The sequence below is a fragment of the Xenopus laevis genome, chromosome 9_10L (genome assembly GCF_017654675.1).
Source record: "Xenopus laevis strain J_2021 chromosome 9_10L, Xenopus_laevis_v10.1, whole genome shotgun sequence".
Taxonomy (NCBI): Eukaryota; Metazoa; Chordata; class Amphibia; order Anura; family Pipidae; genus Xenopus; species Xenopus laevis.
This window is the reverse complement of record NC_054387.1, coordinates 107,609,013-107,633,244: the sequence shown is the minus strand read 5'-3', so window position 1 is coordinate 107,633,244 and position 24,232 is coordinate 107,609,013. Positions and strand designations below refer to the sequence as shown.

The 24,232-nt window shown below is 37.2% G+C and overlaps 1 protein-coding gene across 1 annotated transcript in view; it reads right to left on the bottom strand.

Annotated features, from left to right (window-relative positions):
* baiap3.L (BAI1-associated protein 3 L homeolog) overlaps positions 1-24,232 on the bottom strand; it is a 186,195-nt gene that overhangs the window by 66,623 nt on the left and 95,340 nt on the right. Inside the window, exons 3-7 of the mRNA XM_041576487.1 lie at positions 16,854-16,935; positions 14,862-14,948; positions 13,691-13,798; positions 12,288-12,347; positions 5,034-5,100 (exon numbers count right to left, since the gene is read on the bottom strand). Of these exons, the coding sequence (XP_041432421.1) occupies positions 5,034-5,100; positions 12,288-12,347; positions 13,691-13,798; positions 14,862-14,948; positions 16,854-16,935 (404 nt within the window). The remainder of the gene's footprint in view (positions 1-5,033; positions 5,101-12,287; positions 12,348-13,690; positions 13,799-14,861; positions 14,949-16,853; positions 16,936-24,232) is intronic.

The window sequence follows — 24,232 nt, the reverse complement described above, 5'->3', positions numbered from 1 at the left end:
CACCAGCAATTTTGTTTCCTTATATGCAGTATTTGTGCCTGAGTGATTTATTTTGTAAGATTTTGTTTCTACTGGAATCAGTTATTTCAGAGCTCTAATACATCTGCCAGGAAATGGTGCCCCCCCTAAAATATATCTTGGATCAAACTGTCAATAAAAATCTGACACCCAACTCCTGCATCAAGACAGAATGAAGAGAAACAAATGCTGTGAATGAAGCAATGAAGATAAACTTGATTATTTCAGAAACGGTACAGAATTTTTAGTTGTTTGTATTTAGAAATAAAAATTCTAGTTTGAAATGTTGGACGGTTATCAAAATAAAAAGAAAGCAATAATATTTAATAGAAAGCAAATATTATGAAGACATTCATATGAAGTCCCTCCATACGAAGTACTGAAAAGGTAAAGAAAAAAATCCATGAATGAAGCTTGGATTTATTAACACAGAACCAGTATCCAACAATATCTAATTAGACTAATGTTTCCATTATTCTTGTTCTGATTTCCACAACCCCTTCTATTCTGCTGCCCCAAGATACAAAGTTTTCTAGTGAGTCTATATAAAGCTAAAGAGTCTAAGGGGTTACGTAATATGAGGTGCAAAGTTTGCTGCTCTTCTTATCACTTGTAGAAACCAATCAGAAGGTAGCACTTCCTAGGCACCTGTTTAAAAGCAAACATCTTATTGGTTGCTATGCGTTACTGCTCCTGGGCAAACTTTGTGCCTTTTATTACATATGGGGGCTAGAGTTTTATTGCAAAAACAATTTAATCACCTAAATATCAAAACTACACTACATTTTTATAGTAAATCTGGGCACATTTTGCTTTCACAAAACAGATAGCACCATCGTAGAAGAATTACCTTGCAAGGAACATTTCCCAGCAAGCACTATTTTTTTGCTTTAACGTGGCTGCTGTGGTAGGATTTGCCGACTATCAGCTGTTGAGATAAAACACAGGGAGAAAGGCACACACGGAAAAATAGACTGACAGGACAAGGAGACATTGAGACATTGAGAGTAAAGGAATTAACACAGAGAGATAAAGAATGCAAGCTTGGACAGTATGATGAAAGTGAGGAAATACAGACAAAAAACCCCCTAAAAGAACGCTAATATTAATAGAGTGCTGTCCCTGGAGAGTCCTATCCCTCTTCCAACCTCATCAGTTTGCCCCACCAATACTGTCCTGTCCTTACATATCAACAAGAAGCCGATTAGCACATTGGGGGGTTGATGGGCCCCATCTTGTGCCCCTTAATCTTCTCCTGTAAGCAATAGCTGACACTGAGTTAAAGTCATACAGATCTGACGGCACATGTTCCATTTCTCAATCACTTGGGGGAGCAAACTGATGTGGTTCAGGAGGGGGAGGGCCCCCAGGGATACTACCTTTCATTTAAGGCCATTTCTAAAGGGGACAGATACTCACCCAAACAACTTAATGAATAATTGTTCAGAATGCTATGCAATTTCTCATTGCTGATAACGGTATGGGACCTATTATCCAGTATGCTTGGGACCTGGGTTTTTTTTCAGAGAAAAATAAAATAATTAAAAAAATAAAAAAAAAAATAAAATATTTGATTAAAATGGAGTTTATGGGAGATAGCCTTCCCCCAGTTCTGAACTTTCAGGATAACGGGTTTCTGTCTAACAGATCCTAAACCTGTATCACTAATTTGCAACAGAAGCATCCCTGCTGTTCTTTCTAGGTGGCAGCTGGAGGGAACTCCAGAAGTTTCTGAAGCAGGAAGGATCTTCCTACTCTTCACTGCTCAGTTCTTTCGTTTCTGTTACATTGACGAACAGAACTGACCAAAAAGTGTCAGGAGTTTCTTCCTGCCCCAGTATCTTAAGCCACACAAAACAGTAGGGAGTACTTATTTATGTGTTCAGGATATTAGCAGCATAAAAAGGTTCATATCATGAAAATGAAAGGGAAAAAAATGTATGTAAATCTCAAAAGTGCTCAGAAGAGCATTCTGTTGTTGGGTGGGTGTATGTCCCCTTTAATGTGGAAGCTGCTTATGCCATATGGATGTACTGTACATATGTATAGCCATTAAGAACAGGTTTTTTTTTTCTTACTATAATAAAATGCTTAAATGTGTCAGTGAATTGTACAATATGCTAATATTCACCAGGTCTGTGAGCATTGTCATTTCCTCAAGCGCAAAAACTAGATACAGAGACAAAAGGTGAAGCGGAGACAGACATTTAGCACATATCCCTCCCTAGTTATTCCTGAACCATAATTCCTTGTTGTAAGATAATGAGAATCACTTTAAAGGAATTGTTCAGTATAAAAAAAAAATAAAAATAGGGTAAATAGATAGCCTGTGTAAAATAAAAAAATGTTTCTAATATAGTTAGTTATCCAAAAATGTAATGTATAAAGGCTGAAGTGACTGGATGTCTAACATAACAGAACAGAACATTACTTCCTGCTTTGCAGCCCTCGTGGTTTCCACTGGTTGCCAGGCAGTAACCAATCAGTGACTTGAGGGGGGCCACATGGGTCAAAAGTGTTTGCAAACTTACTGAACAGTTACTGTATGTCCCATGCCTATTTATTTAAATTAAAAGTTTAAAATCAATGTGGCAAATACATGATCTCAATGTTTTTTTTAATTTTGCATTTTTGAAAAATAGTTTCTAAAATGTATGGCATCTGAAACATAGAGAGCTTCTCTATATAAGTCCATGGGAAGTGTATTTTTAACTTTCAAGCTATCTTATTTTTAGAGTATTTAAAGGGGTAGTTCACCTTTTAGTTAACCTTTACCATGTTGTAGAATTGCCAATTCTAAGCAACTCTTCAATTGTCTTCATTTTTTATTCTGTATATATTATATCTATATATACAGTATATATATATATATATATATATATATATATATATATATATATATATATATATATATATATATATACACATATATTATTCTGACTCTTTCCAATTTCCAAATGGGGGTCACTGACCCCATCTAAAAACAAATGCCCTGTAAAGATGCAAATGTATTGTTATTGCTACTTTCTATTACTCGTCTTTCTATTCAGGCCTCTCCTATTCATATTCCAGTCTCTCATTCAAATCAATGCATGGTTGCTAGGGGATTTTGGACCCTGGATTTGGATTGCTGAAATGCAAACTGGATTTGGATTGCTGAAATGCAAACTAGAGAGCTGCTGAATAAAAAGCTAAATAACTCAAAAACCACAAATAATAAAAAATGAAAACCAATAGTCTCAGAATGTCACTCATCATAATAGTTATCTCAAAGGTGAACGACCCCGTTATAACAGTTGAATTTGTAAATATGCATGCACAATGTGATTTTCATTCCACTATGTTGCTGTTTTTTTTCTAAATTAACTGGATGGAGTTTTTTTCAACTCAATTATAACAGTTAAGAAATAAAAATCACTTGATTGACTTTAATAGTGATTATTTTTTTGTGATCGACTTTCAAAACACAATGGAAAATCCATAAATCTGAGTGAAGAAATTACCCAAAAGGCACAATATGACAGCACACCATGAGAAATTCAGCAGCAGTTAAGGAAATGGTACAAGTTTCTAAATTCTTAAACAAGCTCCTCACAATCAGTTTTATGTGCAAAACCTACAAAAGTAATGATTCCATCCCTAAATCAAGTCACATGAGTTTAAGCAATCTCGCTATTCATTATGAACTGCATGATACTGACATTTCCTATAAAGGCTAGCGTTATCAGACCTGCTATTTTGACCTTCTCCAGTACCGGAGCCATACATATGCATGAAGAATACTGCATGGACTCAGACTTCATGTTGCTGATTAAATTGATTGTTCAAGATGACAATGTCAGAATATAGCAGCTGCTGGGGGACCAATGAGCAGCAACATGTTATCACTGACAAAATATAAGGATGCTCCTATAGGAGAACATTTTTTAATATATCCCCACACTTTGGGGCAGATTTACTTAGGGTCGAATATTGAGGGTTAATTAACCCTTGATATTCGACTGTTGAATATCGAAGTCGAAGGATTTAGCGCTATTCGTTCGCTTGAACGATTCGAAGGATTTTAATCCATCGATTGAATGAAATTCCTTCGATCAAAAAAAGCTTAGAAAGCCTATGGGGACCTTCCCCATAGGCTAACATTGAGGTTCAGTAGGTTTTACTTGGCGAAGTAGGGGGTCAAAGTTTTTTTAAAAGAGACAGTACTTCGACTATCGAATGGTCAAATAGTCGAGCGATTTTAAGTTCGAATCGTTCTATTCGAAGTCGTAGTCGAAGGTCGAAGAAGCCCATTCGATGGTCGAAGTAGCCAAAAAAATTATTCGAAATTCAAAGTTTTTTTTATTCAATTCCTTCACTCCAACTAAGTAAATGTGCCCCTAGGTGTTGCATTCCCCTCTTCTCCTTTATATTTCAAGCTCTGTGGAGCAGGGCCCTTCTAATCCCCTATATCTAGGGGAAATCTTTTTGTAGTTAATCTGTATGTTTTATGCACATTAATAATGGAATCTGTCCTTTCTTAATGCCTGGGCTCTTGTAGAGGCATTAAGCGTGATATTTGTATTAATTACACCCAAATCAGTTGATGTCAAACTTTAATAAGCTATTATATATTTTCTGCATTACTACCAGCACAAAATTAAAACTATATATCACACAGTTAATTTACATTAGTAAATTGTTTATAATCATTGTTAAGGTTTTAGTGTCACAAGGCACATCCATGAGCTTTTTCATTGGATGCCCCAGCTGGCAGATTTGTTGACCATGGTACCTCATTCTAGGCTGTTTAGTAACTACCTATGTATTTTATATGTCTATAGGGGTGTTGACACCTTGAGCCAAGTTTACTTTGCTGTTCTGAAGCAAAGGGGAAATGCACTCTTCTGCAAAATAAGCATACATTGTTATGGATATGTTCTCTTTCAGGAAAGCATTTCCTTATCTTGCAGTGCAATTCCCATTGACCACCCCTTATGGTTTGGCCCAGCACAGGAAAAGAGTTATAAGCTCACCATTGGGATCTTTGGCTAGTAGATTTCTAGCTTGCACGACTGTCACTTTCAAAGCAAAGACAGGGGCCTGTAGGAGAAAACAGAGACATGAATTTAGAAGATGATATATTTATTTATTAGTCCAGTTTCAAGCAATTGTGTAAAAGGCCCAGCATTTCACACTATACTGCATGTTTAATGACGGGGTAATAAGAGTCAGTTAAGCTCTTAGGTAGGGTGGAACCATAAAATCTCTAAATGTAAGATTTTTCGCTAAAAGTGCTGAGATTTTTCTCAGCAATTTTTCAAGACATGAACTGCTGAATAAACAGTATTGCTTATGTGCAATTAAGGAGAGCCTCGGAGGTAGGTGGGCATGATAGATGGAACACATACCCATTTTTGGGTACAATTGTGCCCATGACACAACCAATTGACCAAAAGATATTTCCCCAGATAAGCCCAGGAGATCAACACTAGCCTAAAGTAACTTTAAAAAATTATGCAGTTCCAAAATATTTGAAGTTATGTCACACAAAGAAGACTGTCTCATGTCACCAAAATAGCCATATAAAATTACAAAATTATAATTGTTAAAACAATGCCGCTTATATTAACCCAATCTAAGGAAACAATGTGCTGTTTCTACTGTATGTGTATGGCCAGTTTTAATCTGCTTTGCCTCACCAACATGGTGTTACTACTTCAAGATCATTAGTTGGTGTTTGTGGTGTTCATGCAAATGGCCTGAAGGAAGTTAACCTATAAGGAAAGAATAAGAAAACAACCTGCATGGACCAAGGACTTTGCGATGTGAATAATGTATATTATAGTTTTAAAATGCATACTGTTTAATTGTTGCTGTTATTATAGTTGTCCAAATGCTTTCCTACTATAGGGGGAATATGTGGTGTTTATACAAATGGCCTGTAGATGTCACTGTGCTCATACTTATTCTGTGCTTACTTCCTGGTATCTTAAAAGTGAAAGTGAAAGCTTACTGTTGTGTAATGGCTGCATAACTCTGCTAATAAAAGCACTGTTATACTCATCCTTGGCTACCAAAACATAACACCACTTTTAATAAGATGCACATAAGTTAGGTGACCTTGCTTAATTAGCATAGAATTAGGTTGGTCAGTGGACATATAAACTATATTGAGAACATTCCACGAGGCAGATCTTTCGGGCTAGACGCCCATCAAGGGGATTCGAGTCAGAGCCTAAGATCTATTTTAACAGATTTCTGGAGAAAGGTTATCATAGATCCATTATTTCTAGATGGGATGACAGAGCATGAAATAGAGATACTGTAGGGTTACCTTGTTAAAGGGTAGCAACATAAAGGATGGACCAAGGGATACTCCTTTTGTCACATGTTACAATGAAGTGATTTTGACATGCAATAATTATATGTCCCTGTGGAGTTAAATAAGTGGGGTGTATTAAAGGCACAAGGGGTAAGCGTCTAATAAATTTGTGTTAAATTTCATCTTAATCTTTAGTCTGGTTGATGGTGATTTTAAATCTGTCTACAGATTATGGGGGTTATTTACTAAAATCCAAATTTTTGTCATAATTGAAATAAAAAAAGCTTGACCAAACTCTCATCCCCTTTTTTGCCTTATTCATTAATAAAATAACTAGAATAAATCAGATCGGAAAAAACCCGATAAAATCAAGCAAAAACCCGAATTGAACCATTTTTTCAGACTTTTTTCCCGAATTGCGATGTTGGGTGTCTGCCCAAAAACCCTGAATTTATCGGATTATTGTGCTAAACCCAGCGAAGACCACAATATCTTTTAATTGGTATAGGGAAACCTCCCACTGACTTATACATGACCTCAACAGGTCTGAGATGGCGGATTCTGGCTTTTTGCAGCATCGGGAGAAATATATCTCGAAAAATTCTATTTTTTTATTTCCACCAAAAATTCTAGTCTTTGCCCCAAAAACCCAATACCAGAAACTTAGTAAATTAGTAAATAACACCCTATGTATAGGATAATGCTCTGTGGGAGTTTTCTCCTTGTGCAATCTTTTCTTATTTTAGAAATATATCAGTGTAGGGGTCATTTTGGACGCCGCCACCATGCTTTTTAACCATTTTGCAGTTGTTTCCCCAATGCTTGCATGATTATGAGGGGGAGATATGTCTGACGCAATTGCAGCTAATGTTTCAAAGGTGAAGTACAGTAGTTGCTCTTGTACTTTGAAGCGAATCAGACACAATTGTGTTGAAAATTTTGGTTTGTGTAATTTCTGACATTTGGAATGAGCGTGATTCGTTAGCCTTATTCTTTAGGTGCTCTGCAAAGACTGATGCTGACTGCTGTTGGAACACTAGGGGGCAAATTCACTAAAGCGCGAAGCGGCTAACGCTAGGGCAAATTCGCCAGCGATATGTCATTTCGTTACTTCGCCGATTTATTAACGGGCGTAAATTCGCTAGCAAAGTGGACCTACTCTAGCGCTACTTTGCACCCTTGCGCCAGGCGAAGTTGCGCTATGGCGAAGGGATGTAAGTACACTAATTCACTAACTTGCCTATTTTACTGAACTTTACCTCTTGCGCCAGACTTGCCTTCGCCACCTCAGACCAGGTGAAATGCAATAGAGTAGATAGGGATTGCTTCAACAAAAGTTATAATTAAGTCCCAAAAAAACACTGGCGTCTTTTACGTTTTTTAACGGTGATAGGCTGAAAAAGATCAAAAAACTTTTTGGGGGTACCCTCCTTCCCCCCATGCATTTCCTAACATATGGCACCTAAACTATACAGTGGGCACATGTATAGGGCAAAATAACAACTCTATTTTATGAACCTTTCCCAGGCTTGTGTAGTGTAATGTATTTGTTTCTACATATACGTCCATTGTACTTTAACTTGGCTCTGTATGCAAATTAGGCATCGCTAGCGTAACTTCGCTTTGCTTGACAAATTAGCTCTAGTGCAATTTTCGCCCCCCTGAGCGCAACTTGGATTTTAGTGAATTAGTGGCGCCCTGGAGAACCTTCGCCTGGCAAAGTGCGGCGAAGCCAACGCTGGCGCAACTCCACAGGTTAGTGAATTTGCCTCTAGGACTACTGCTTCTTCAGAGATGGTTATAGATTCAGGGATTGCAATAGGTTCAACTGTGCGTAATTGCTAGCAAGAAGCAGGAAGAGTACACATATAGGGAAGAGCAAGGATGACATTTTTTTCTGTGGGTAACTAAGCACAACTCCAAATAACCCCTTGTGTGTCATGAGATAAAAGTAGAAACCCTAAACAGTAATTATTATAGGTTACACCCATAAATGCAGGATATGTATGGCCACTGTGTATTATTCACCATTGGCTTCTGGATTCCCCTGCCTTTCAGCAGTGTCTCTGCTTTGTCTTCGCAATGTACAACGTGTCTAATCCTAACTGTCCAATGCGCTGATGCATATATAAATATGCATCAGCGAAATGTGAACAAAATTATGCTTATTTCTGGCAATTTTTAGACCTCCCTCCCTACTATTATCTTGGTTATGTATAGCAGAGGGGAACATTGTATCACTCTGTTTTGAACAGCTGGCTCCAATATGACTCTGATGAATCAGCTGCAGCTCGCGATTTACATTTTCCAGATGGGACAAAATATTCTCCGTATGAATGCTGATGCTTAAATGTTCATAATTGTAGGAGTCTAATGAATCATAAAGGATCAATTCACATGTTTTCACCCATAATAAGTGAGGGTCAAAATTTTTTTTTTTTTAAGCCTGTGTAGCATATATTCATTTTCTCCCTCCTTTTAGTCCACCTCACCCAAATGTAATGTTTATCTGTTTAAATTCTGTCTGTGTTGCTGTATAAATCCTGAAGAAGCTTAGATTATAGACCAAACATTGACCCTATGTTTAATAATAACAATACCAATATCTATTATCTGCACCCAGGCAGCTCTCTCTAACAATGTTTCTGAGCCGGTGCTAACCAAAATAGAATATGTCAGTCCACGAAAGCACTCACAGCAGCTGCCATAGAGCGTGTATCAGCAAATCTTTATTTATGCATGGTGTACAGCTCTATGGCGGCTGCTGTATATATTGTGACTAAAGTACCCCCTCTTGTAAAATATAAGGATATTATAAGTTACCGAGGAGTTTCATGACCATATAAAAACACGAGGCCGAAGGCCGAGTGTTTTTATATAGGTCATGGAACTCCGAGGTAACTTCTAATATCCTCATATTTTACAACTGGGGGTACGTTATTTATTATAATACACAAATTTCAGTGAGTCATGTGACTGAAATGACATCAGAACTCACTGTTTATAACTGATGACATCAGAACTCACTGTTTATAAGGATATAATTTACAAGATATTCATGGTTTTTGTGTATTATATGTATATATATATCTTAAACAAAAAAGTCCAGACTTCAAGTTACGTGAAAATAATTATAATGCTTGAGAAAGAAGTGGGGGCTTCGAACCGTTGCAAGTTGCTCTGATAAAGAAATTTTATTTTTTTCACGCAAATTTGAAGTCTGGACTTTTTTGTTTAATATATGATTTGTCACAGATAGGGATTCTACGCCACTCCATTTTGTACAGATAAATATATGGCTGAATAAACATTCCTGATCCCTGTAAAGTTGCATACATGAAGCACATCTGTCACTGTTTAATTAAAGAGTAACAATTCAGAATGCCCTATTGTTCCAATAATGTTATACAATAATTATGCAGCACTGATATTTCAAAACTTCCCTGATTTTTGCTCATCCCTGCACTGGCAATAATTACTGTTATTAACTGGAACCGTCACTGGCTTCTGATAAGAGAAAAAGATCCTTCCATTATTACTCCATGGAACACATTCATTTTTCCTTGACACATTGTACTTGTACAAATTCTAGTCTGGTGATAAGACAATCCCTGTACAATTTCACCTTCATTCTTATCATTAATGACATTCACAGCCCCCCCCGAACAATGATCTGTGGTGACAATGAGAGCTGCCTTTACTGAGCATTAACTACACTGGATTTCACTTCCAGAGGATCTTCCCATTGAGCATGTATTAGGTACTTCAATAAATGGTGCAAAATTTGATCCGGTTCTAGTAACTTTTCAGTCAATTACCTGACATAATTTTCTGGTCTGCTGTAAGAAAGATGACTTCTGATTGGTTGCTGCAAAGCCACATAAGGGTTGTGATTGGCCGTTTGGTAGCCCCTATGTGGATTGTCAACCTACATTGAGGCTCTGTTTGGCAGCACACCTGGTTTTTATACAATCAAAACTTGCCTCCAGGCCTGAAATTCAAAAATAATCACCTGCTTTGATGCCACTGAGAGCAACATCCAAGGGGTTGGAGAGCAACATGTTGCTCATGAGCTACTGGTTGGGGACCACTGGTGTAGAGAGTGATATTCTAAGACAAATTGCAATTGGTTTTAATTTGACTTATTCAGAACAATAGAAAAACTTGGGGAAGGTATTGGTACTGGCCTCTTCCACCGCCAGCAATAATATAATGCGAAAAATGAAATAACCAATACCTTAAAGGTATTGGTTATTTCATTTTTCGCATTATTTTAATTTGACTTATTACGTTTTTTATTCAGCAGCTCTCCAGTTTGCAATTTCAGCAATTTCAGCAATCTGGTTGCTAGGTGCCAAATTACCATAGCAACCATACATTTATTTGAATAAGAGACTATAATATGAATAGGGGACAGCTTGAATAGAAACATGAGTAATAAAAAGCAATAACAATATAATTGTAGCCTTATGGATCATTTGTTATTAAGATGGTGTCCCCTATTTGAAAGCTGGAAAGAGTCAGAAGAAGAAGGCAATAATTAAAAAACCTATACAAAAATAAAAAAAGAAGGCCAATTAAAAGGTTGCTTATAATTAGCTATTCTATAACATACTAACAGGCAACTTAACAATGAAGGAGTTACTTCTCAAGTTATGAGCAGTGGCATCTTCATCATGTTTAGATTTTTGGAATATGGGCAAAAGTTGGGTTTGATTCTGTTTTGATATTATTTTGTTCACAGGCATAGAGTAATGGACTTACACTAAATATCATTATATATATATATATATATAATTATTTTGCTGTAAACATTAATGCTTCCGTTCTGAGTTGTCACTCAAATTTCAACTCCAAGCAAAAAAAACACTGCTGATGCTTCTACATTTAGCTGCAATGTTTTAGTTACATTGAGTCACTCATTTGGGATTTGGGGAGAGTCTTTGATCTTAGACTGTGTTGATCCCTGCTGTGTGGGTGGAAAACACTGCTGCAAAGAATAATTCAGACTTCCAAACTGGAAAAACAAGATGGCCTCACACGGACTGATGGGTTAGCTATTTTCCAGTTTGACTGCACAGATGTGGATAAACTATGATTTGGCTGACTTTTTGCTAATTGATCAATTGGAACTGCAGGCAATGCAGAGAACTGCAGCTGTTGCTATTTTAATTATACTTAATACTTATTAAGTTATATCCATCTGTGGAGCACATGCAAACGGATTATATTGCGTCATCTTTAAGCTAACTTTTAGCATGTTTTAGAACAACTTTTCAATTGGCCTTCATTTTTTCTTTTTTTATAGTTTTGAATTATTTGCCCTCTTCTTCCGACTCTTCAGCTTTCAAATGGGGGTCCCTGACCCCATCTAAAAAACAAATGCTCTGTAAGGCTACAAATTTATTGTCATTGCCACTGTATGACTGCTTATGCAAATCTAAGGGTCCAATTTACTAAAATTTGGATTTTTATTTTTTTCATGTATTTTTTCTCTAAAAATTCTAGTTTTTTTATTTCTCTAAAACTCAAAAATTTGAGATTTATTTAAGGTAAAACCCACTAAAAACTCTAGTACAAAATGGCAAGTAAAAGATGTTGAAGCTGAGTCAATAGGAGCTGCATTAATCCTTTTGAACGGTTTTTAATCAATTTAGACTTTTAGAGGTTTTCTGATTTTTTTTGCTAGTAATTGTCTGAAAAACTAAAATTTTTAGAGGTTTCAGAGGTTTTTAAACTCTTTAGTGCATCATTAAGTGTTTTATTTTTTACGTTCTTACTGATCTTTTAATAACTTTCATGACATTCGTGGTTTTAGAGAAATAATCATGGTTTCAAAAGCCTCTAAAACCACTAGATTTCAACCTACAATAAACAGGCTTACACATCTGTTGGTCATTTCAGAACAACCAAATGAGGCAATGTCATACAGTATTTACTGTATGTGTTTTTTGTTATGCATTACCTTGGATTCCTTGACATGCTGTAGGATTGCATCATGGTCACTTTTACTCATTCCAAAAACCTGTAAAACAAGGAAAAAAGTTAATACTCGTAATATTATAATTATTTTTTATAACTAATTTCACAAGAAAAGTATTCTAAAAATTGTAATAGCTGACTAGCATCTAAACAATGACTGTATCTAAAAGAAGCTTGAAATGTAGTCTTGGTGGTCAGAGAGTTTACTGACTTTTTTCAGTTTGCATATCCCATTTCAGTTACACAGGGTACAAAGATCTCTGTCTTGGTGTGACAAGTGGCATACAACAGACAATGGATAGTTGTGCAGGTTAGCATGCCTACATGGGTCATCATAGTTTATGAAAAATTGCCTTACTCCAGCAAATCAGATATCTCCTTCCACTCCCACTATTATACCCACTCAACGGCGGCCAATGAGGCGGGCTGAGGCGCTCACCTCAGGCGGCAGCACCAGATACATTTCCAGGGGCGGCAAAAAGCCGTTCCTGTACTTTTAAGAGCCAAATTTCTGGTTTTGAAACCAGAAATTCGTCTTTACTAGTGCGAGAGAGCGCAGTTGCGCTCTCCACACTAGTGTTCCTGCCTCAGATGCCTCTCCACCCGATGGGTAAGCAGGCGAGGGGGGGGCAGCATTTTGAGGAGCCGTCTCAGGCTGCTTCTTCACCAGAATCACTGCTGCATCCACTATGTCTTATAAATCTTCTCTCACGTATTCCTTCACTTTCCCCTTTGTTTCAACTGTCATCTTCCACTAACCTTCTACTGCTTTTCCTATTTTTACCAATTTCCTTTACATAACACCCCTTCCATGCAACTTGATTTTCTTCTCACAAATCATCATCTCTCCTTCGTTGTTTCTCTAATCTTTCTCTAACCCACCTCTCTCTTCAACCACTGCATTTCCAATACTTTTCATTTTCCTCTTGTGCTCTTCGTGCCTTGCTTCTCATTGCTTTACTTTCTAACTACATCCAAACTCTTCTTTTCTCATTCACTTCTGAATATCACTTTTACCTCCCTTCTATTCTACTGTACATCCTTCTTTCTCTAGCTCTCCTCTTTCCCAGCTACAGTTCAATTCCAAAGTTTCCAACAACAAAGTCAGTTGATCCTCTATTGTCAAATATTACTGAATTCCTTTTTATGACTAAATTTGACTGATTTTATGACTAAACCTGCATAAAATACAAAATGTCCTTTAATCCATGGTCGCTCATATCTTTGCAAGACCAATATTTGTTTAATCATTCATTCTGTAACAGGCATTTACAGAAGACAAAGACCAGATGTGACAGTATTGCTTTGTACAAGCGACCCTGAGAAAAGTTCCAAGCAAATATTAGTTATTTGTTAAAGAACAAAAGCTTTACAGAGTAGGCATACCTTTTGTAGATAATGAAAAAGTTCTTCTTCACTAGCAACTTGTTCAGAGGACACAATACCAGCCGTGTACACAAGGGTATACAGTATTTCTTCATACAACATCTCTATCTTTAAAAGAGAAGAACATTCATTATTTGCTCTGAGACTCAAATTTATCATATTGCTTGCCTAATATGTCTAGTAAAACACAGTGATAGTACAAAATATTGGGTATCCTGTGTTGAAGGGTCACTGACGCTGGCCTTGCACAGTGCAATGTGAAGTGTTTACTCTTATAGTTTTTTTATTGACCCCCCCAACTAACTATTTATTTGAATTGCAATAAATGGCAGTTCCATAGGGCTGCTCAGATTTATACTCTCCATTTATGCAAGCACCTGAAATTTCAGAATATATATTTTCATCTCTGTGTAGGTGATGTGTTTTTGTCAGAGCTTGGGAACCATCAACAAAACAAAGGACGTTGTATTTCAATGTTTTCACTGAAATTACCACATTCTAGAACAAAGAAGAACAACTGTAATCATAAAAATGAATCCAAACTAAAGTGGATGATTTAGAACTCTGGCTCAGAATCAGATGTCACATTTATTTTACTCTTTAAACGTTTCTTAAATATCAAACATTTTAACGAATCAGTTTGTTAACCCAGGGAAAGCCCTTCTTTTTACCTGATACAGGTAAGAAATCATATATCCAAAATGTTTGGGGTCTGGTGTTTTGTGGGTAAGAAGTAGAGGGTGGCACAGTGTAAAAAGTAAGTGACTGTATTTATGGAGGGGACATTTGACAAATTGGCACCACCCCAGTGAATGACACTTTCCTTATCTTTTACCACTGATAATTATTTATTGGAGCCTAGTTACCATCAGCTATGAGATAGTATCATATTACATTGTATAAAAGCAAACCAGTCGAAAATTAGGAATTGCTTGACTGGAATTGGATTGGAAATGGCATTCCCAAATATCAAAGATTTCTGTTCTTTATAATGGGTTTTTGGATAATAGATCCCATACATCCCTGTACAACTAATAATCCCTACAAGCAGTCTGGCAGTACCATGAGCTGCTAGAAGTAGCAAACAATGGTTAACAAATGGATGACAGTCATCGTACATACTGTATGAATAATTTTGTCAAATATTGAACAAAACAATTTTTTTTTTTACCTCTCTCTTGCTAAGCAACAACTTCTCCAGTGCTTTGGGCTCCCCAACATTTTCTGGAGGAGGTGGCATACTGTTATTTAAAACACCCTGCAGAAAAACACACAAATTTAAATATCCAAGCCAAATTCATTTTCATTAAGCAGAATTTAAAATGCTGAGAAAAAGAAAACTGAATGAAAACTATGGCTTTCATATAACAAATATTTTATAGGAAAGTGGATTTGATTAATCTCGATATTTTCAGGCCAGTCGTTCATTAGAGGTTCTGAGGTATTGAATCCCTGGGAGACTTTAGATTTTTATTAAATTTCATACTTCCCAACATTTTGGAAACAGAAAGAGGGATAAAAAGATTTGCAGCCCGGAACCCATTTGGTGGCCACCCCCCTAATTACGATGCCCATTTTACAAAGATTGGCAGGTTATGAAAGTTTGAACACATTTCTGTGGTTTTTATGTGTTCTAGCAGTTGTGCTTATAAGGGTGAATTGCCCTTTAAACTGTGAGTTAAGACTGTGCTTATCTTAGATTGTTACAAAAGTATCTATTCTGGGCTCTCTGCCAAAAGCCAATTAAGTTAGAAACTTTGTATTTTTTTCTGTGCAGTGCAGGAGATCAAAGAGAAAGTTGGGACATTTCAGTAACAAATCCTGGACTGGTTGAGCTGTAAAAATCGGGACTGCGAAACAAAAATGACAGTTGGGAGGTATGAAATTGATTGAAATTGCACTTTAAGTCTGGTAAAATTGATTGGATAATTTGGAATCTTCAATCAAAACTCAATCAGGGATCAAATGGCTTGGAAATCTGCAGAAACCCCATTTGATCATTAATAAATTAACTTCTACGTCTTAATAATTCCATCCCAATATATGAATTAGAGAACCATCTAAATGTCCTGCATGGTTCCTATTTGACCCCACTTGTTCATAGTACTGAGTGTTTATACATGGACTATGGCCCTCTGTGAATCTCACACCCTGGTCTCCAGCTTAACATGGGTTTATTCTTGACACAGCAATCATGGATGAGGCTCATATTAGAAGATATTTAAAAAGGTAAATGCCCTCCATTTGAATTTTTGCTTTCACTCTATGTTTCTTTACACTATGAATTAAGTTGTGGTTGCTGCCATGCCCAGGGGCGATCCTGGCCCCTCTGCCGCCTGAGGCAGCAGCAGTTGGTGCTGCCCCCCCTCCCTCGGAAATTCGCTCTTAAATTACCAGGAGCACCATTTTTGCTGCCCCTGGTTCCTTGTGGGGCGCTGCCGCCTGAGACGACAGCCTCAACTTGCCTCATTGGCGAAGCACCCCTGGCCACGCTGCACAATTAGGGATGCACCGAATCCAGGATTCGGTATTCGGCCAGGATTTGGCTTTTTTCAGCCGAATACTTCTGCCCGTCCGAAACAAATCTGAATCCTAATTTGCAATTAGGGACGGGGAGGGAAATCGCGTGACTTTTTGTCACAAAACCAGGAAGTAAAAAAAATGTTTTCCACTTCCCACCCCTAATTTGCATATGCAAATTAGGATTCGGTTTGGTATTAGGCTGAATCTTTCGCAAAGGATTCGGGGGTTCGGCCGAATCCAGAATAGTGGATTCGGTGCATCCCTATGCACAATAAAAAATGGCATCTACACTGCCCCAGTTGGCAGCCAACAATATGGAAGGAAACTTGTTCTGCTTGGGAAAAAAAAAGCTGTACACAAGGTTTATTGCTTTTAATTCATAATTTGTCAACATAAGTTGCCTTTAAAACAGAATGTGTCAATGCTGTCGGTGTAAATGATGTATCCTTTGTGCCTTTCTTTTTTCATCCCACATCTGCTACTGTATATTATAAGCACCTTGCTGTGCTACTTCCTTTCATGCTGTCTTCTTTATAATTAAAGTTGTTCTATGAGGTTGTGCATGGATACTTTGCTCCCCATTCTACCATTGCTATTTTAAGAATGCCGCAATGCTAATGGTACACACATCATGCCATACCTCTGTCCTCCAGTACCGCTGCATGTTCTCTTGTTTCTGAATCACACTTCTCATTCTGTCAAAAAAATCACCAGTGTCCTCCCTGTGAAAAGATACATGATATAAGGTGTAATTATTATTTCTTCCATCAGATGCAGGTCATAGGATCCTACTGCAAAACAGGAGACAGAAATGCTTTTCCATTTGACTAAATCAACACATGGCTTTTCTGTTTTTTTATTTTAAAAGGGAACTGTTGCTGTCATTAAAAAAAAATCCACAAAACTATTTCGGATGATTATCACTTGTTTTTTTTCAGAGATAGGTTTTCATTATTTATTGTATCGTTTTTGAGCTATAAATTCTTTAAACGCGCGATAGCTCAACCTCACTTTTTTCTACTGCAAACAACCCTTCTGTTTGTCAGTAACAAAATCTGTCAGTGACTCACAGCATGAGTGTGCTGGTTGCAGCTAGAAAATGCTAGGCTGAGCAAATCTATTCATCACCGGCAACAGATTAGTGGATTTTTCTTTTTATAATCATAAGCACCTTTTCCTTTAAAGGAAGAACATTTCTCAAAGGGACATCATCTTCAAAAATATAATGTACATTTATACACCAAAAGAAAGTACATTTATAGGATCTGTTATCCGGAAACCCATTATCCAGAAAGCTCTGAATTACGGAAAGGCCGTCTCCCCTAGGCTCCATTTTATCCAAATAATCCAGATTTTAAAAAAAAGATTTCCTTTTTCTCTGTAGTAATAAAACAGTACCTTGTATATGGTCCAAACTAAGTTATAATTAATCCTTATTGGAAGCAGAACCAGTCTTTTGGGTTTATTTAATGTTTACATGATTTTCTAGAAAAACTTAAGGTGTAAAGATCCAAAATACGGAAAGATCCGTTATTCGGAAAGCCCCAGTTCCCAAGCAATCTGGATAACAGGTCCCATACCTGTATAAAAATGTTCTTGAAAAAAAAGTATTAGCCTCTATGCTGCTGGTATAGAGAAGTGTAATGAAATGGCATTTTATCATACTTTACAGCTGAGATTCTAGCTATCATTATTAGACAATTCACACCACATTAATCAGGAACTGATTGATTTTGAGCTCTGGATCAGTTATAAAATAACAGAGATAAGAAAGACTAGCAAGGCAAATGAAAGTTTATTTCTAAATATTCAATATTTCTATTTTATTTTCATGTCAGTTGTTAAGTACTTTTAATTATTGGTGGGTAGCATCTAAATAAATACAAAATATAGATGTAAAATACATACATAGAAGTGATGATGGCCATTACAAAAGCAGGGATTATGAATATGGTAATATATAGTAGAGTAAAGCTAAGCATATACATGGGCACCACAACAAGCAGATCTATGTTAAATTTGGATACCCACATGCTTGGCCAAATTAAGCTGATCTGTTAGCTTCGCTCTCCAGTCAATGCACAGATCATAACAGAACCACATCAACAGTCTGATAAGGTTCTTACACAAAAGGATTTTCTAACCTGCTCATAAACAGGCTAGTAAGCTGCCAACTCAATCTGGAGGGTACAATCAGTAGGCGACATCATTCCATTTATGGTCATCTTAAAGTAGAAATAAACCCTAAAATCAAATGTGGTTAGAAATGCCATATTTTATTTACTGAACTTACTGCACTACCATAAAGATTTAGCATCTCTTCAGAAGTAAAGATCCAGGCCTTCAAAGACGTCACAAGAGCTCCCCATTTTGGATTCTGTTAGAAGTGTCACTGACACTGCACATGCTCTGTGTGATCTGATCTCTTGTTGAGAAGCTACGCTTAAGGGTTTATTGCAAATTATCAAGCAGCAAATTCTGCCTGACATATAAGCTGATGCTACAGGGCTGATTATTAAATTCGGATACTAATTGAACTGGTTTCAGAGCTGCCATGAAATGAGAATCTGAATTAATTACAAATCAGCCTGTTATTGTAAAGTTTATATTCTAAACACATAATATAGTGAGTTGGTCCCAAGGGTTAGGAAACTGACAGCAGCAAAAAAGAAGATGGGGATCTACTGGTGGTATCTTTGGACACACACACATCTTTACTGCTAAAGGGCTGTGGAAGCATTGGGCTGCTACAGAACTCCAAAACATAATATACAAAATTTCTGCATACTTCTTAGTTAAAGGAGAAGGAAAGTCATCGTGCACTTGGGGGTGCCAAATGTTAGGCACCCCCAAGTGATTGTATTTACTTATCTGAAACCCCGGACCGGGTCTCCTATCAGCAGAAAACTGCAGTGACCAGGGGTTATTCCAGTGAGCATCACGGAGCGCTTCTCTTCCGGTTCTTTTCCCAAGTGCAGACGCATGCGCAGTTGAACGGAATAGCGACTTTTTAGTTAAAGTTCGGCTTTTCATTCTACTGCGCAGCCGCGCAAAGAAATAGGAAGACGGAAGAGGATCGCTCCGTGGTGCTCATTGGTAGAACCCCAGGCCAGTGCCGTTTTCTGCTGGTAGGAGCACAGGCCCGGGGGTTTCAGGTAAGTAAATACAATCACTTGGGGGTGCCTAACATTTGGCACTCCCAAGTGCAAGATGACTTTTCTTCTCCTTTAAGTTTTAGCTTTCCTTTAACAAAGAAGAATGTGTGAGTGTGGCTGGTTTGGATTGGGGTTTTTGATATATTATTTCTTTAAACCACATACCATATCAAGGTCTAGTATGTGTGTTACTGATTTATGCTTTCAATTTTACTACCTATAAACAAATAGCACATAATTAATTCACATATATATTGTATTTATTTTAATCATGTTTTTCCTGTAGGCATGGAGATTCGGCACCAGACAAGAACAGGATTAAAATTATTGGTATGTAATAGGCTCTAGATTGATTTTCTTTAATTAACAAAACAACATTTTATTTCTAATGAACAATTGAATCCTCCACCTTTGTCTTTGTAGAAAAATAAATAGTTTTTAACGAGCAAGCTGCAAATAAGTGTGTTCTAGCTACATTCGAAAACAGGTTGGTTGTTTTAACCTCTCAGCATGTGATGTTTCCCTCCGGAGCTCTCCAAATAAACCATTCCTGATAGTTAATTAAAAAACCACAGAGTAAAAAAAAAAACACTCGTTGTTAGATAATCAATATCGCTTTCTGCAGTATCTCAATGCAAACTGTGCAGCAATGGGGAAGCACTTACAAATCATATTCATAATGAGTTCTTAAACTTTCATCTTATTGAATGTTTCAAAATATCAAAGGCAAAAGTGCTTACAAGATTATGTGATACGCATGGAAATAAAATCAAAAATGTTGAGTTCAAAAAGGGGATGAAAATTATTGGTACCTATAACTTTACAGATGACCCAAGCGATTTTAAATCATTAACGGTTCAAGGAAACATCGCATGCCATCATTGTAGGTATTCCCAAGAGTTCTGGACTAATCAGCTGTACTGGACCCAGAACAAATCATTGGATCAGTTCCCAGAGATGTCTACAAATATGCCACATCGGGCAATTACACAAGCATGCATATAGTAGCACAATGCTGTGTGCTCCCTGTAGCTCTAGGAATAGCTGCCTATAGTCTTCAATGTATAGGGGAACAAGCAGAGGTCTTGCCTCCTCAATGCACCGTTCTTCTCCCACAGCTGCAGCTAGAATTGCCCCTGGTTATATTTTATGGCCTGGACAGTAAAACTGACACTTAGGGGCATATTTATAAAGGGTTGAATTTCTAAAAACTCCCATCAACTCCCATAAACTAGAAATTCGGGGTGGGGGGCAATCGAAATGTATTGAAGAAAATCATATTTTTTATATTCGTGGGAATAGGATCAACCTGCAAATTCAAATCAAATTAGATTTTGAAAAGTCCACCAAATGACTCCAAATTGGTTGTAGGAGTTCCCCTATAGCCTTAAACACCAATTTGGCAGGTTTTAGATGGCGAATAGTCGAATTCGAATTCTTAAAGAGACAGTACATGATACATTTCGAAATTCAAATTGTTTTTAAACTCAAATCGAATTTGGACAAATCCCTAGTTGAATTACACTAAAATAAACTCCAAATTTGAATTTAAAATTTGAATTTTCAATTCAACCCTTGATAAATCTGCCTGTATGAGGCCCATTTATCAAAGGTCGAATTTCGAATTCATGTGAGTTTTTTAAAACTCCCATAAACTCCCATGAACTCGAAAATCAAAATTTATTATAAAAATCTAATTTTTTAAACTCGGGTGAATAGGATTGACCCGAAAACTCTAATCAAATTCGATTTGCATTTTAAAAACTTGATTTGAGTTTTTTCTCCGAAAAAAACTTGAATGTCAGGAAGGCTGCAACTCCAAATTGATCCCTTGACGTCTCCCATTGACTTAAACAGCAATTTGTTAGGTTTTAGGTGGCAAATATTCGAATTCGAGAGTATCTTGAAAATCCAATCCGAATTTTTTGAAAAACTCTAATTTAATTTGAGTAATTTGACAGTTTTGACCATAAAAAAGCTCGAAAATTAGAATTTCGAATTTTCAATTCAACCATTGATAAATTTGCCCCTTAATGCCAAAGTTATTAATGGGGGGGGGTTAAGTTGACAACCCTAGCTGCAGAAAGCTCTACCATATGAGAATTGTTTTCAATTCCAGTGGCAGGTTGGGTGTTGTACCAATCCATTAATTTCTAAACCAGCTAAAAAAGCTTTTTCTTTTGTAGGTGGGTATAAAATGTGCAGCAAGCAAAAAAACAGCCAACCTTATTGCCATGGCTAATGGGTGCTTATAGCCTGAAGTGGATTATCAAAATGTGAAAAATGTGCATTAGAGCCATGCTGGAGCCGATGTTTATAGAATGCTAAATCTAACATTTCAGAATGTCACAGCCTCAGAGCTATAAGACAACAGGTCGAACCACCGTTACAGCATAAATTCAGGACTACAGTTGCAACTTTAAAGGATAAGTAAACCTTTAAAAATAAGTGAAAGTAAAATTGATGAGCTATTCTAAGCAATTTACGTTCATTGGTTATTTTTTTTTTTAATGCCAAGATATTATGGAAAACATATACTGTTACTATGATTGAATTTGGTCACAGCAGAGCCGCCTGCTGGTCAGTTTCCCACCATGAAGTATTCAATATACTAAAATTGACGTGAGCGCTATTCTAAGTACTTTTGAAATTTACATTCAATATTTATTTTTTTAATTCCAAGAGATTAAGGGATACATGTTCTTCTGGTTAGGAAAGATGTGAGAAAGAACATCAGACCAGCCCTTTTTCTTTCTCCTTACAACATCCTTGACTTGGTGGACAGAATGGTCAGAACCTGTGGCCCTTTTGTAACTAAATATATTTATATAAACAGTACATGTATCCCTTAATCTCTTGGAATTAAAAAAATAAATATTAAATGTAAATTTCAAAAGTACTTAGAATAGCACTCACATCAATTTTACATTCACTTATTTTATATATGGCAGATTGGCCATTGATCCAGCACTAGGGAGTGTTGGAAGCAGGCAGAGTTCTTCCACACTTCTTCCTGTTACAGTTAAAGTTGTAGTATTTCTGGTCAGGTGATCTCTGAGGCAGCACAGAGACCATCACGAAATGGTGGCTCAAGGCAAGAGATGTAAAAGGGCAATATTTACTTAAATATATATTCCAGTTTGCTAAGATTCTTTAATATGCCATTTAGTATGATATGAACTATCTGTTGCTGAAGTGTTCATTTTGGGAGTATAATTTTCCTTTAAAGGAGAATTCAACCCTAAAGTTAAAGAACCCCTACCCCCTACCCTACATAGACCTCCCTCCCCCCCAGCCTAATTGATACCCCGAGCAAATGCCCCTTATGTTTTACATACCCCTCGGTGCAGATTCAGGCATTGGAGTTCATGGGTGCCATCTTCAGCCGCTTTGGTAATCTTCGTAATGAGACCGGCGCTTAGGCAATTTTAAAGTTTCGGGGGATACGCACATGCACGGCCACGCCGGTCTCATTCCGAAGATTTCCAAAGAGAAGAAGATGGCGCCCATGAACTCCGATGCCTGAATCTGCATAGAGGGGTAAGTAAAACGTTAGGGGCATTTGCACGGGGTAACACTTAGGCTGGGGGGAGGAGGGTCTATGTAGGGTAGGGGGGTAGGGTATATTTTTAACTTTAGGGTTGAATTCTCCTTTAAGTAGCCTTTAATGAGCTATTGCCCGCAGCTGGACAGTCATGTATGATAATCTGTCAGACTAAAGACACACTGCCTCCTGTGACTCAAGCAAAAAGAGTGTCGGATAATATAGAACAAGTTCCTGGTTCAAAATCAGGAAGCTCCTGATCACACATTGGTTTTTGGAGAAGCGGAAAAAACACACAGCAAAATCATAAAACTAAAAGATGATCATGTAAAGGTTCACTTATACGTCTGACTTTTTGCTCATGTTTGCTAACACAGAAAGGTTACATGTGTGTCCAACCCTGTGGCATCCATCACCCATTGTCTTTGCTCATTTGCCCTTCTGATATTTGTACAAACTCATAAGAAGTACCCATCACTTATATGGGAGCTGTGGATCTTAGAGAGGTTGGCTATAGGTTGGGACATTCAGGTCACATGCTGAGTGACCAGAGCGATTTTATGGAGATGCCGGATGTAGGAGAGGTCAGTTGAAGAACCAGAACTGCAGTCTGGCTAATCAGAGGTCATTTATGGATGGGTTTTCCATGATATGTATATCCCAAACTCACCCTTTTTTTAAGAGCTTCTGTTTCAGTTGCATTTTATCACCTTCCGTGATACTGTGGCCTTTCAAAGCGACTCCAGTTCAAAACCTGGTCTTTTTCTTAAGCTAAAAATGCATGCCAATACCTAAATGTCACATCCTTCTGAAAAGGAAAATAAAAGACATTCATCGTTCAGACATCACATGGTGGTGGCAATTTTCTGCATTCTTATTACCATATGTAATAATCTTTCTGTACTATTGGAGCAACACACAGACTCTTGACAGCATCTGTCAAGTGAAATCTCATCAAACAAACACTTCCGTTCAAGCTGAGAATGGGAATTACAATTTGCAGTATCAAAATACGTCGGCTATTTAATTTCCTTATGTAAAAGATGCCAGAAATGAAAACCGAAGGGACAGGGAAATGTAATTTCTCTTTTCACTCATCACATTAAATGTGTCATGTCACTTTAGCTGGGACATCTAAGAATGAATGAAAATACTCCTGCAACCGAATCTTACATTTCTCAAACCAAATGCAAACACTTGTGAATAATGCATGTCCTGCTGACTTTCTATATATAGGATATGGAAACCGGGCTGCTGTGTATTGTGTTGGTTTACTACAAAGCACTTTTAAATAAGCAAAATAATATAATTTCAATATCC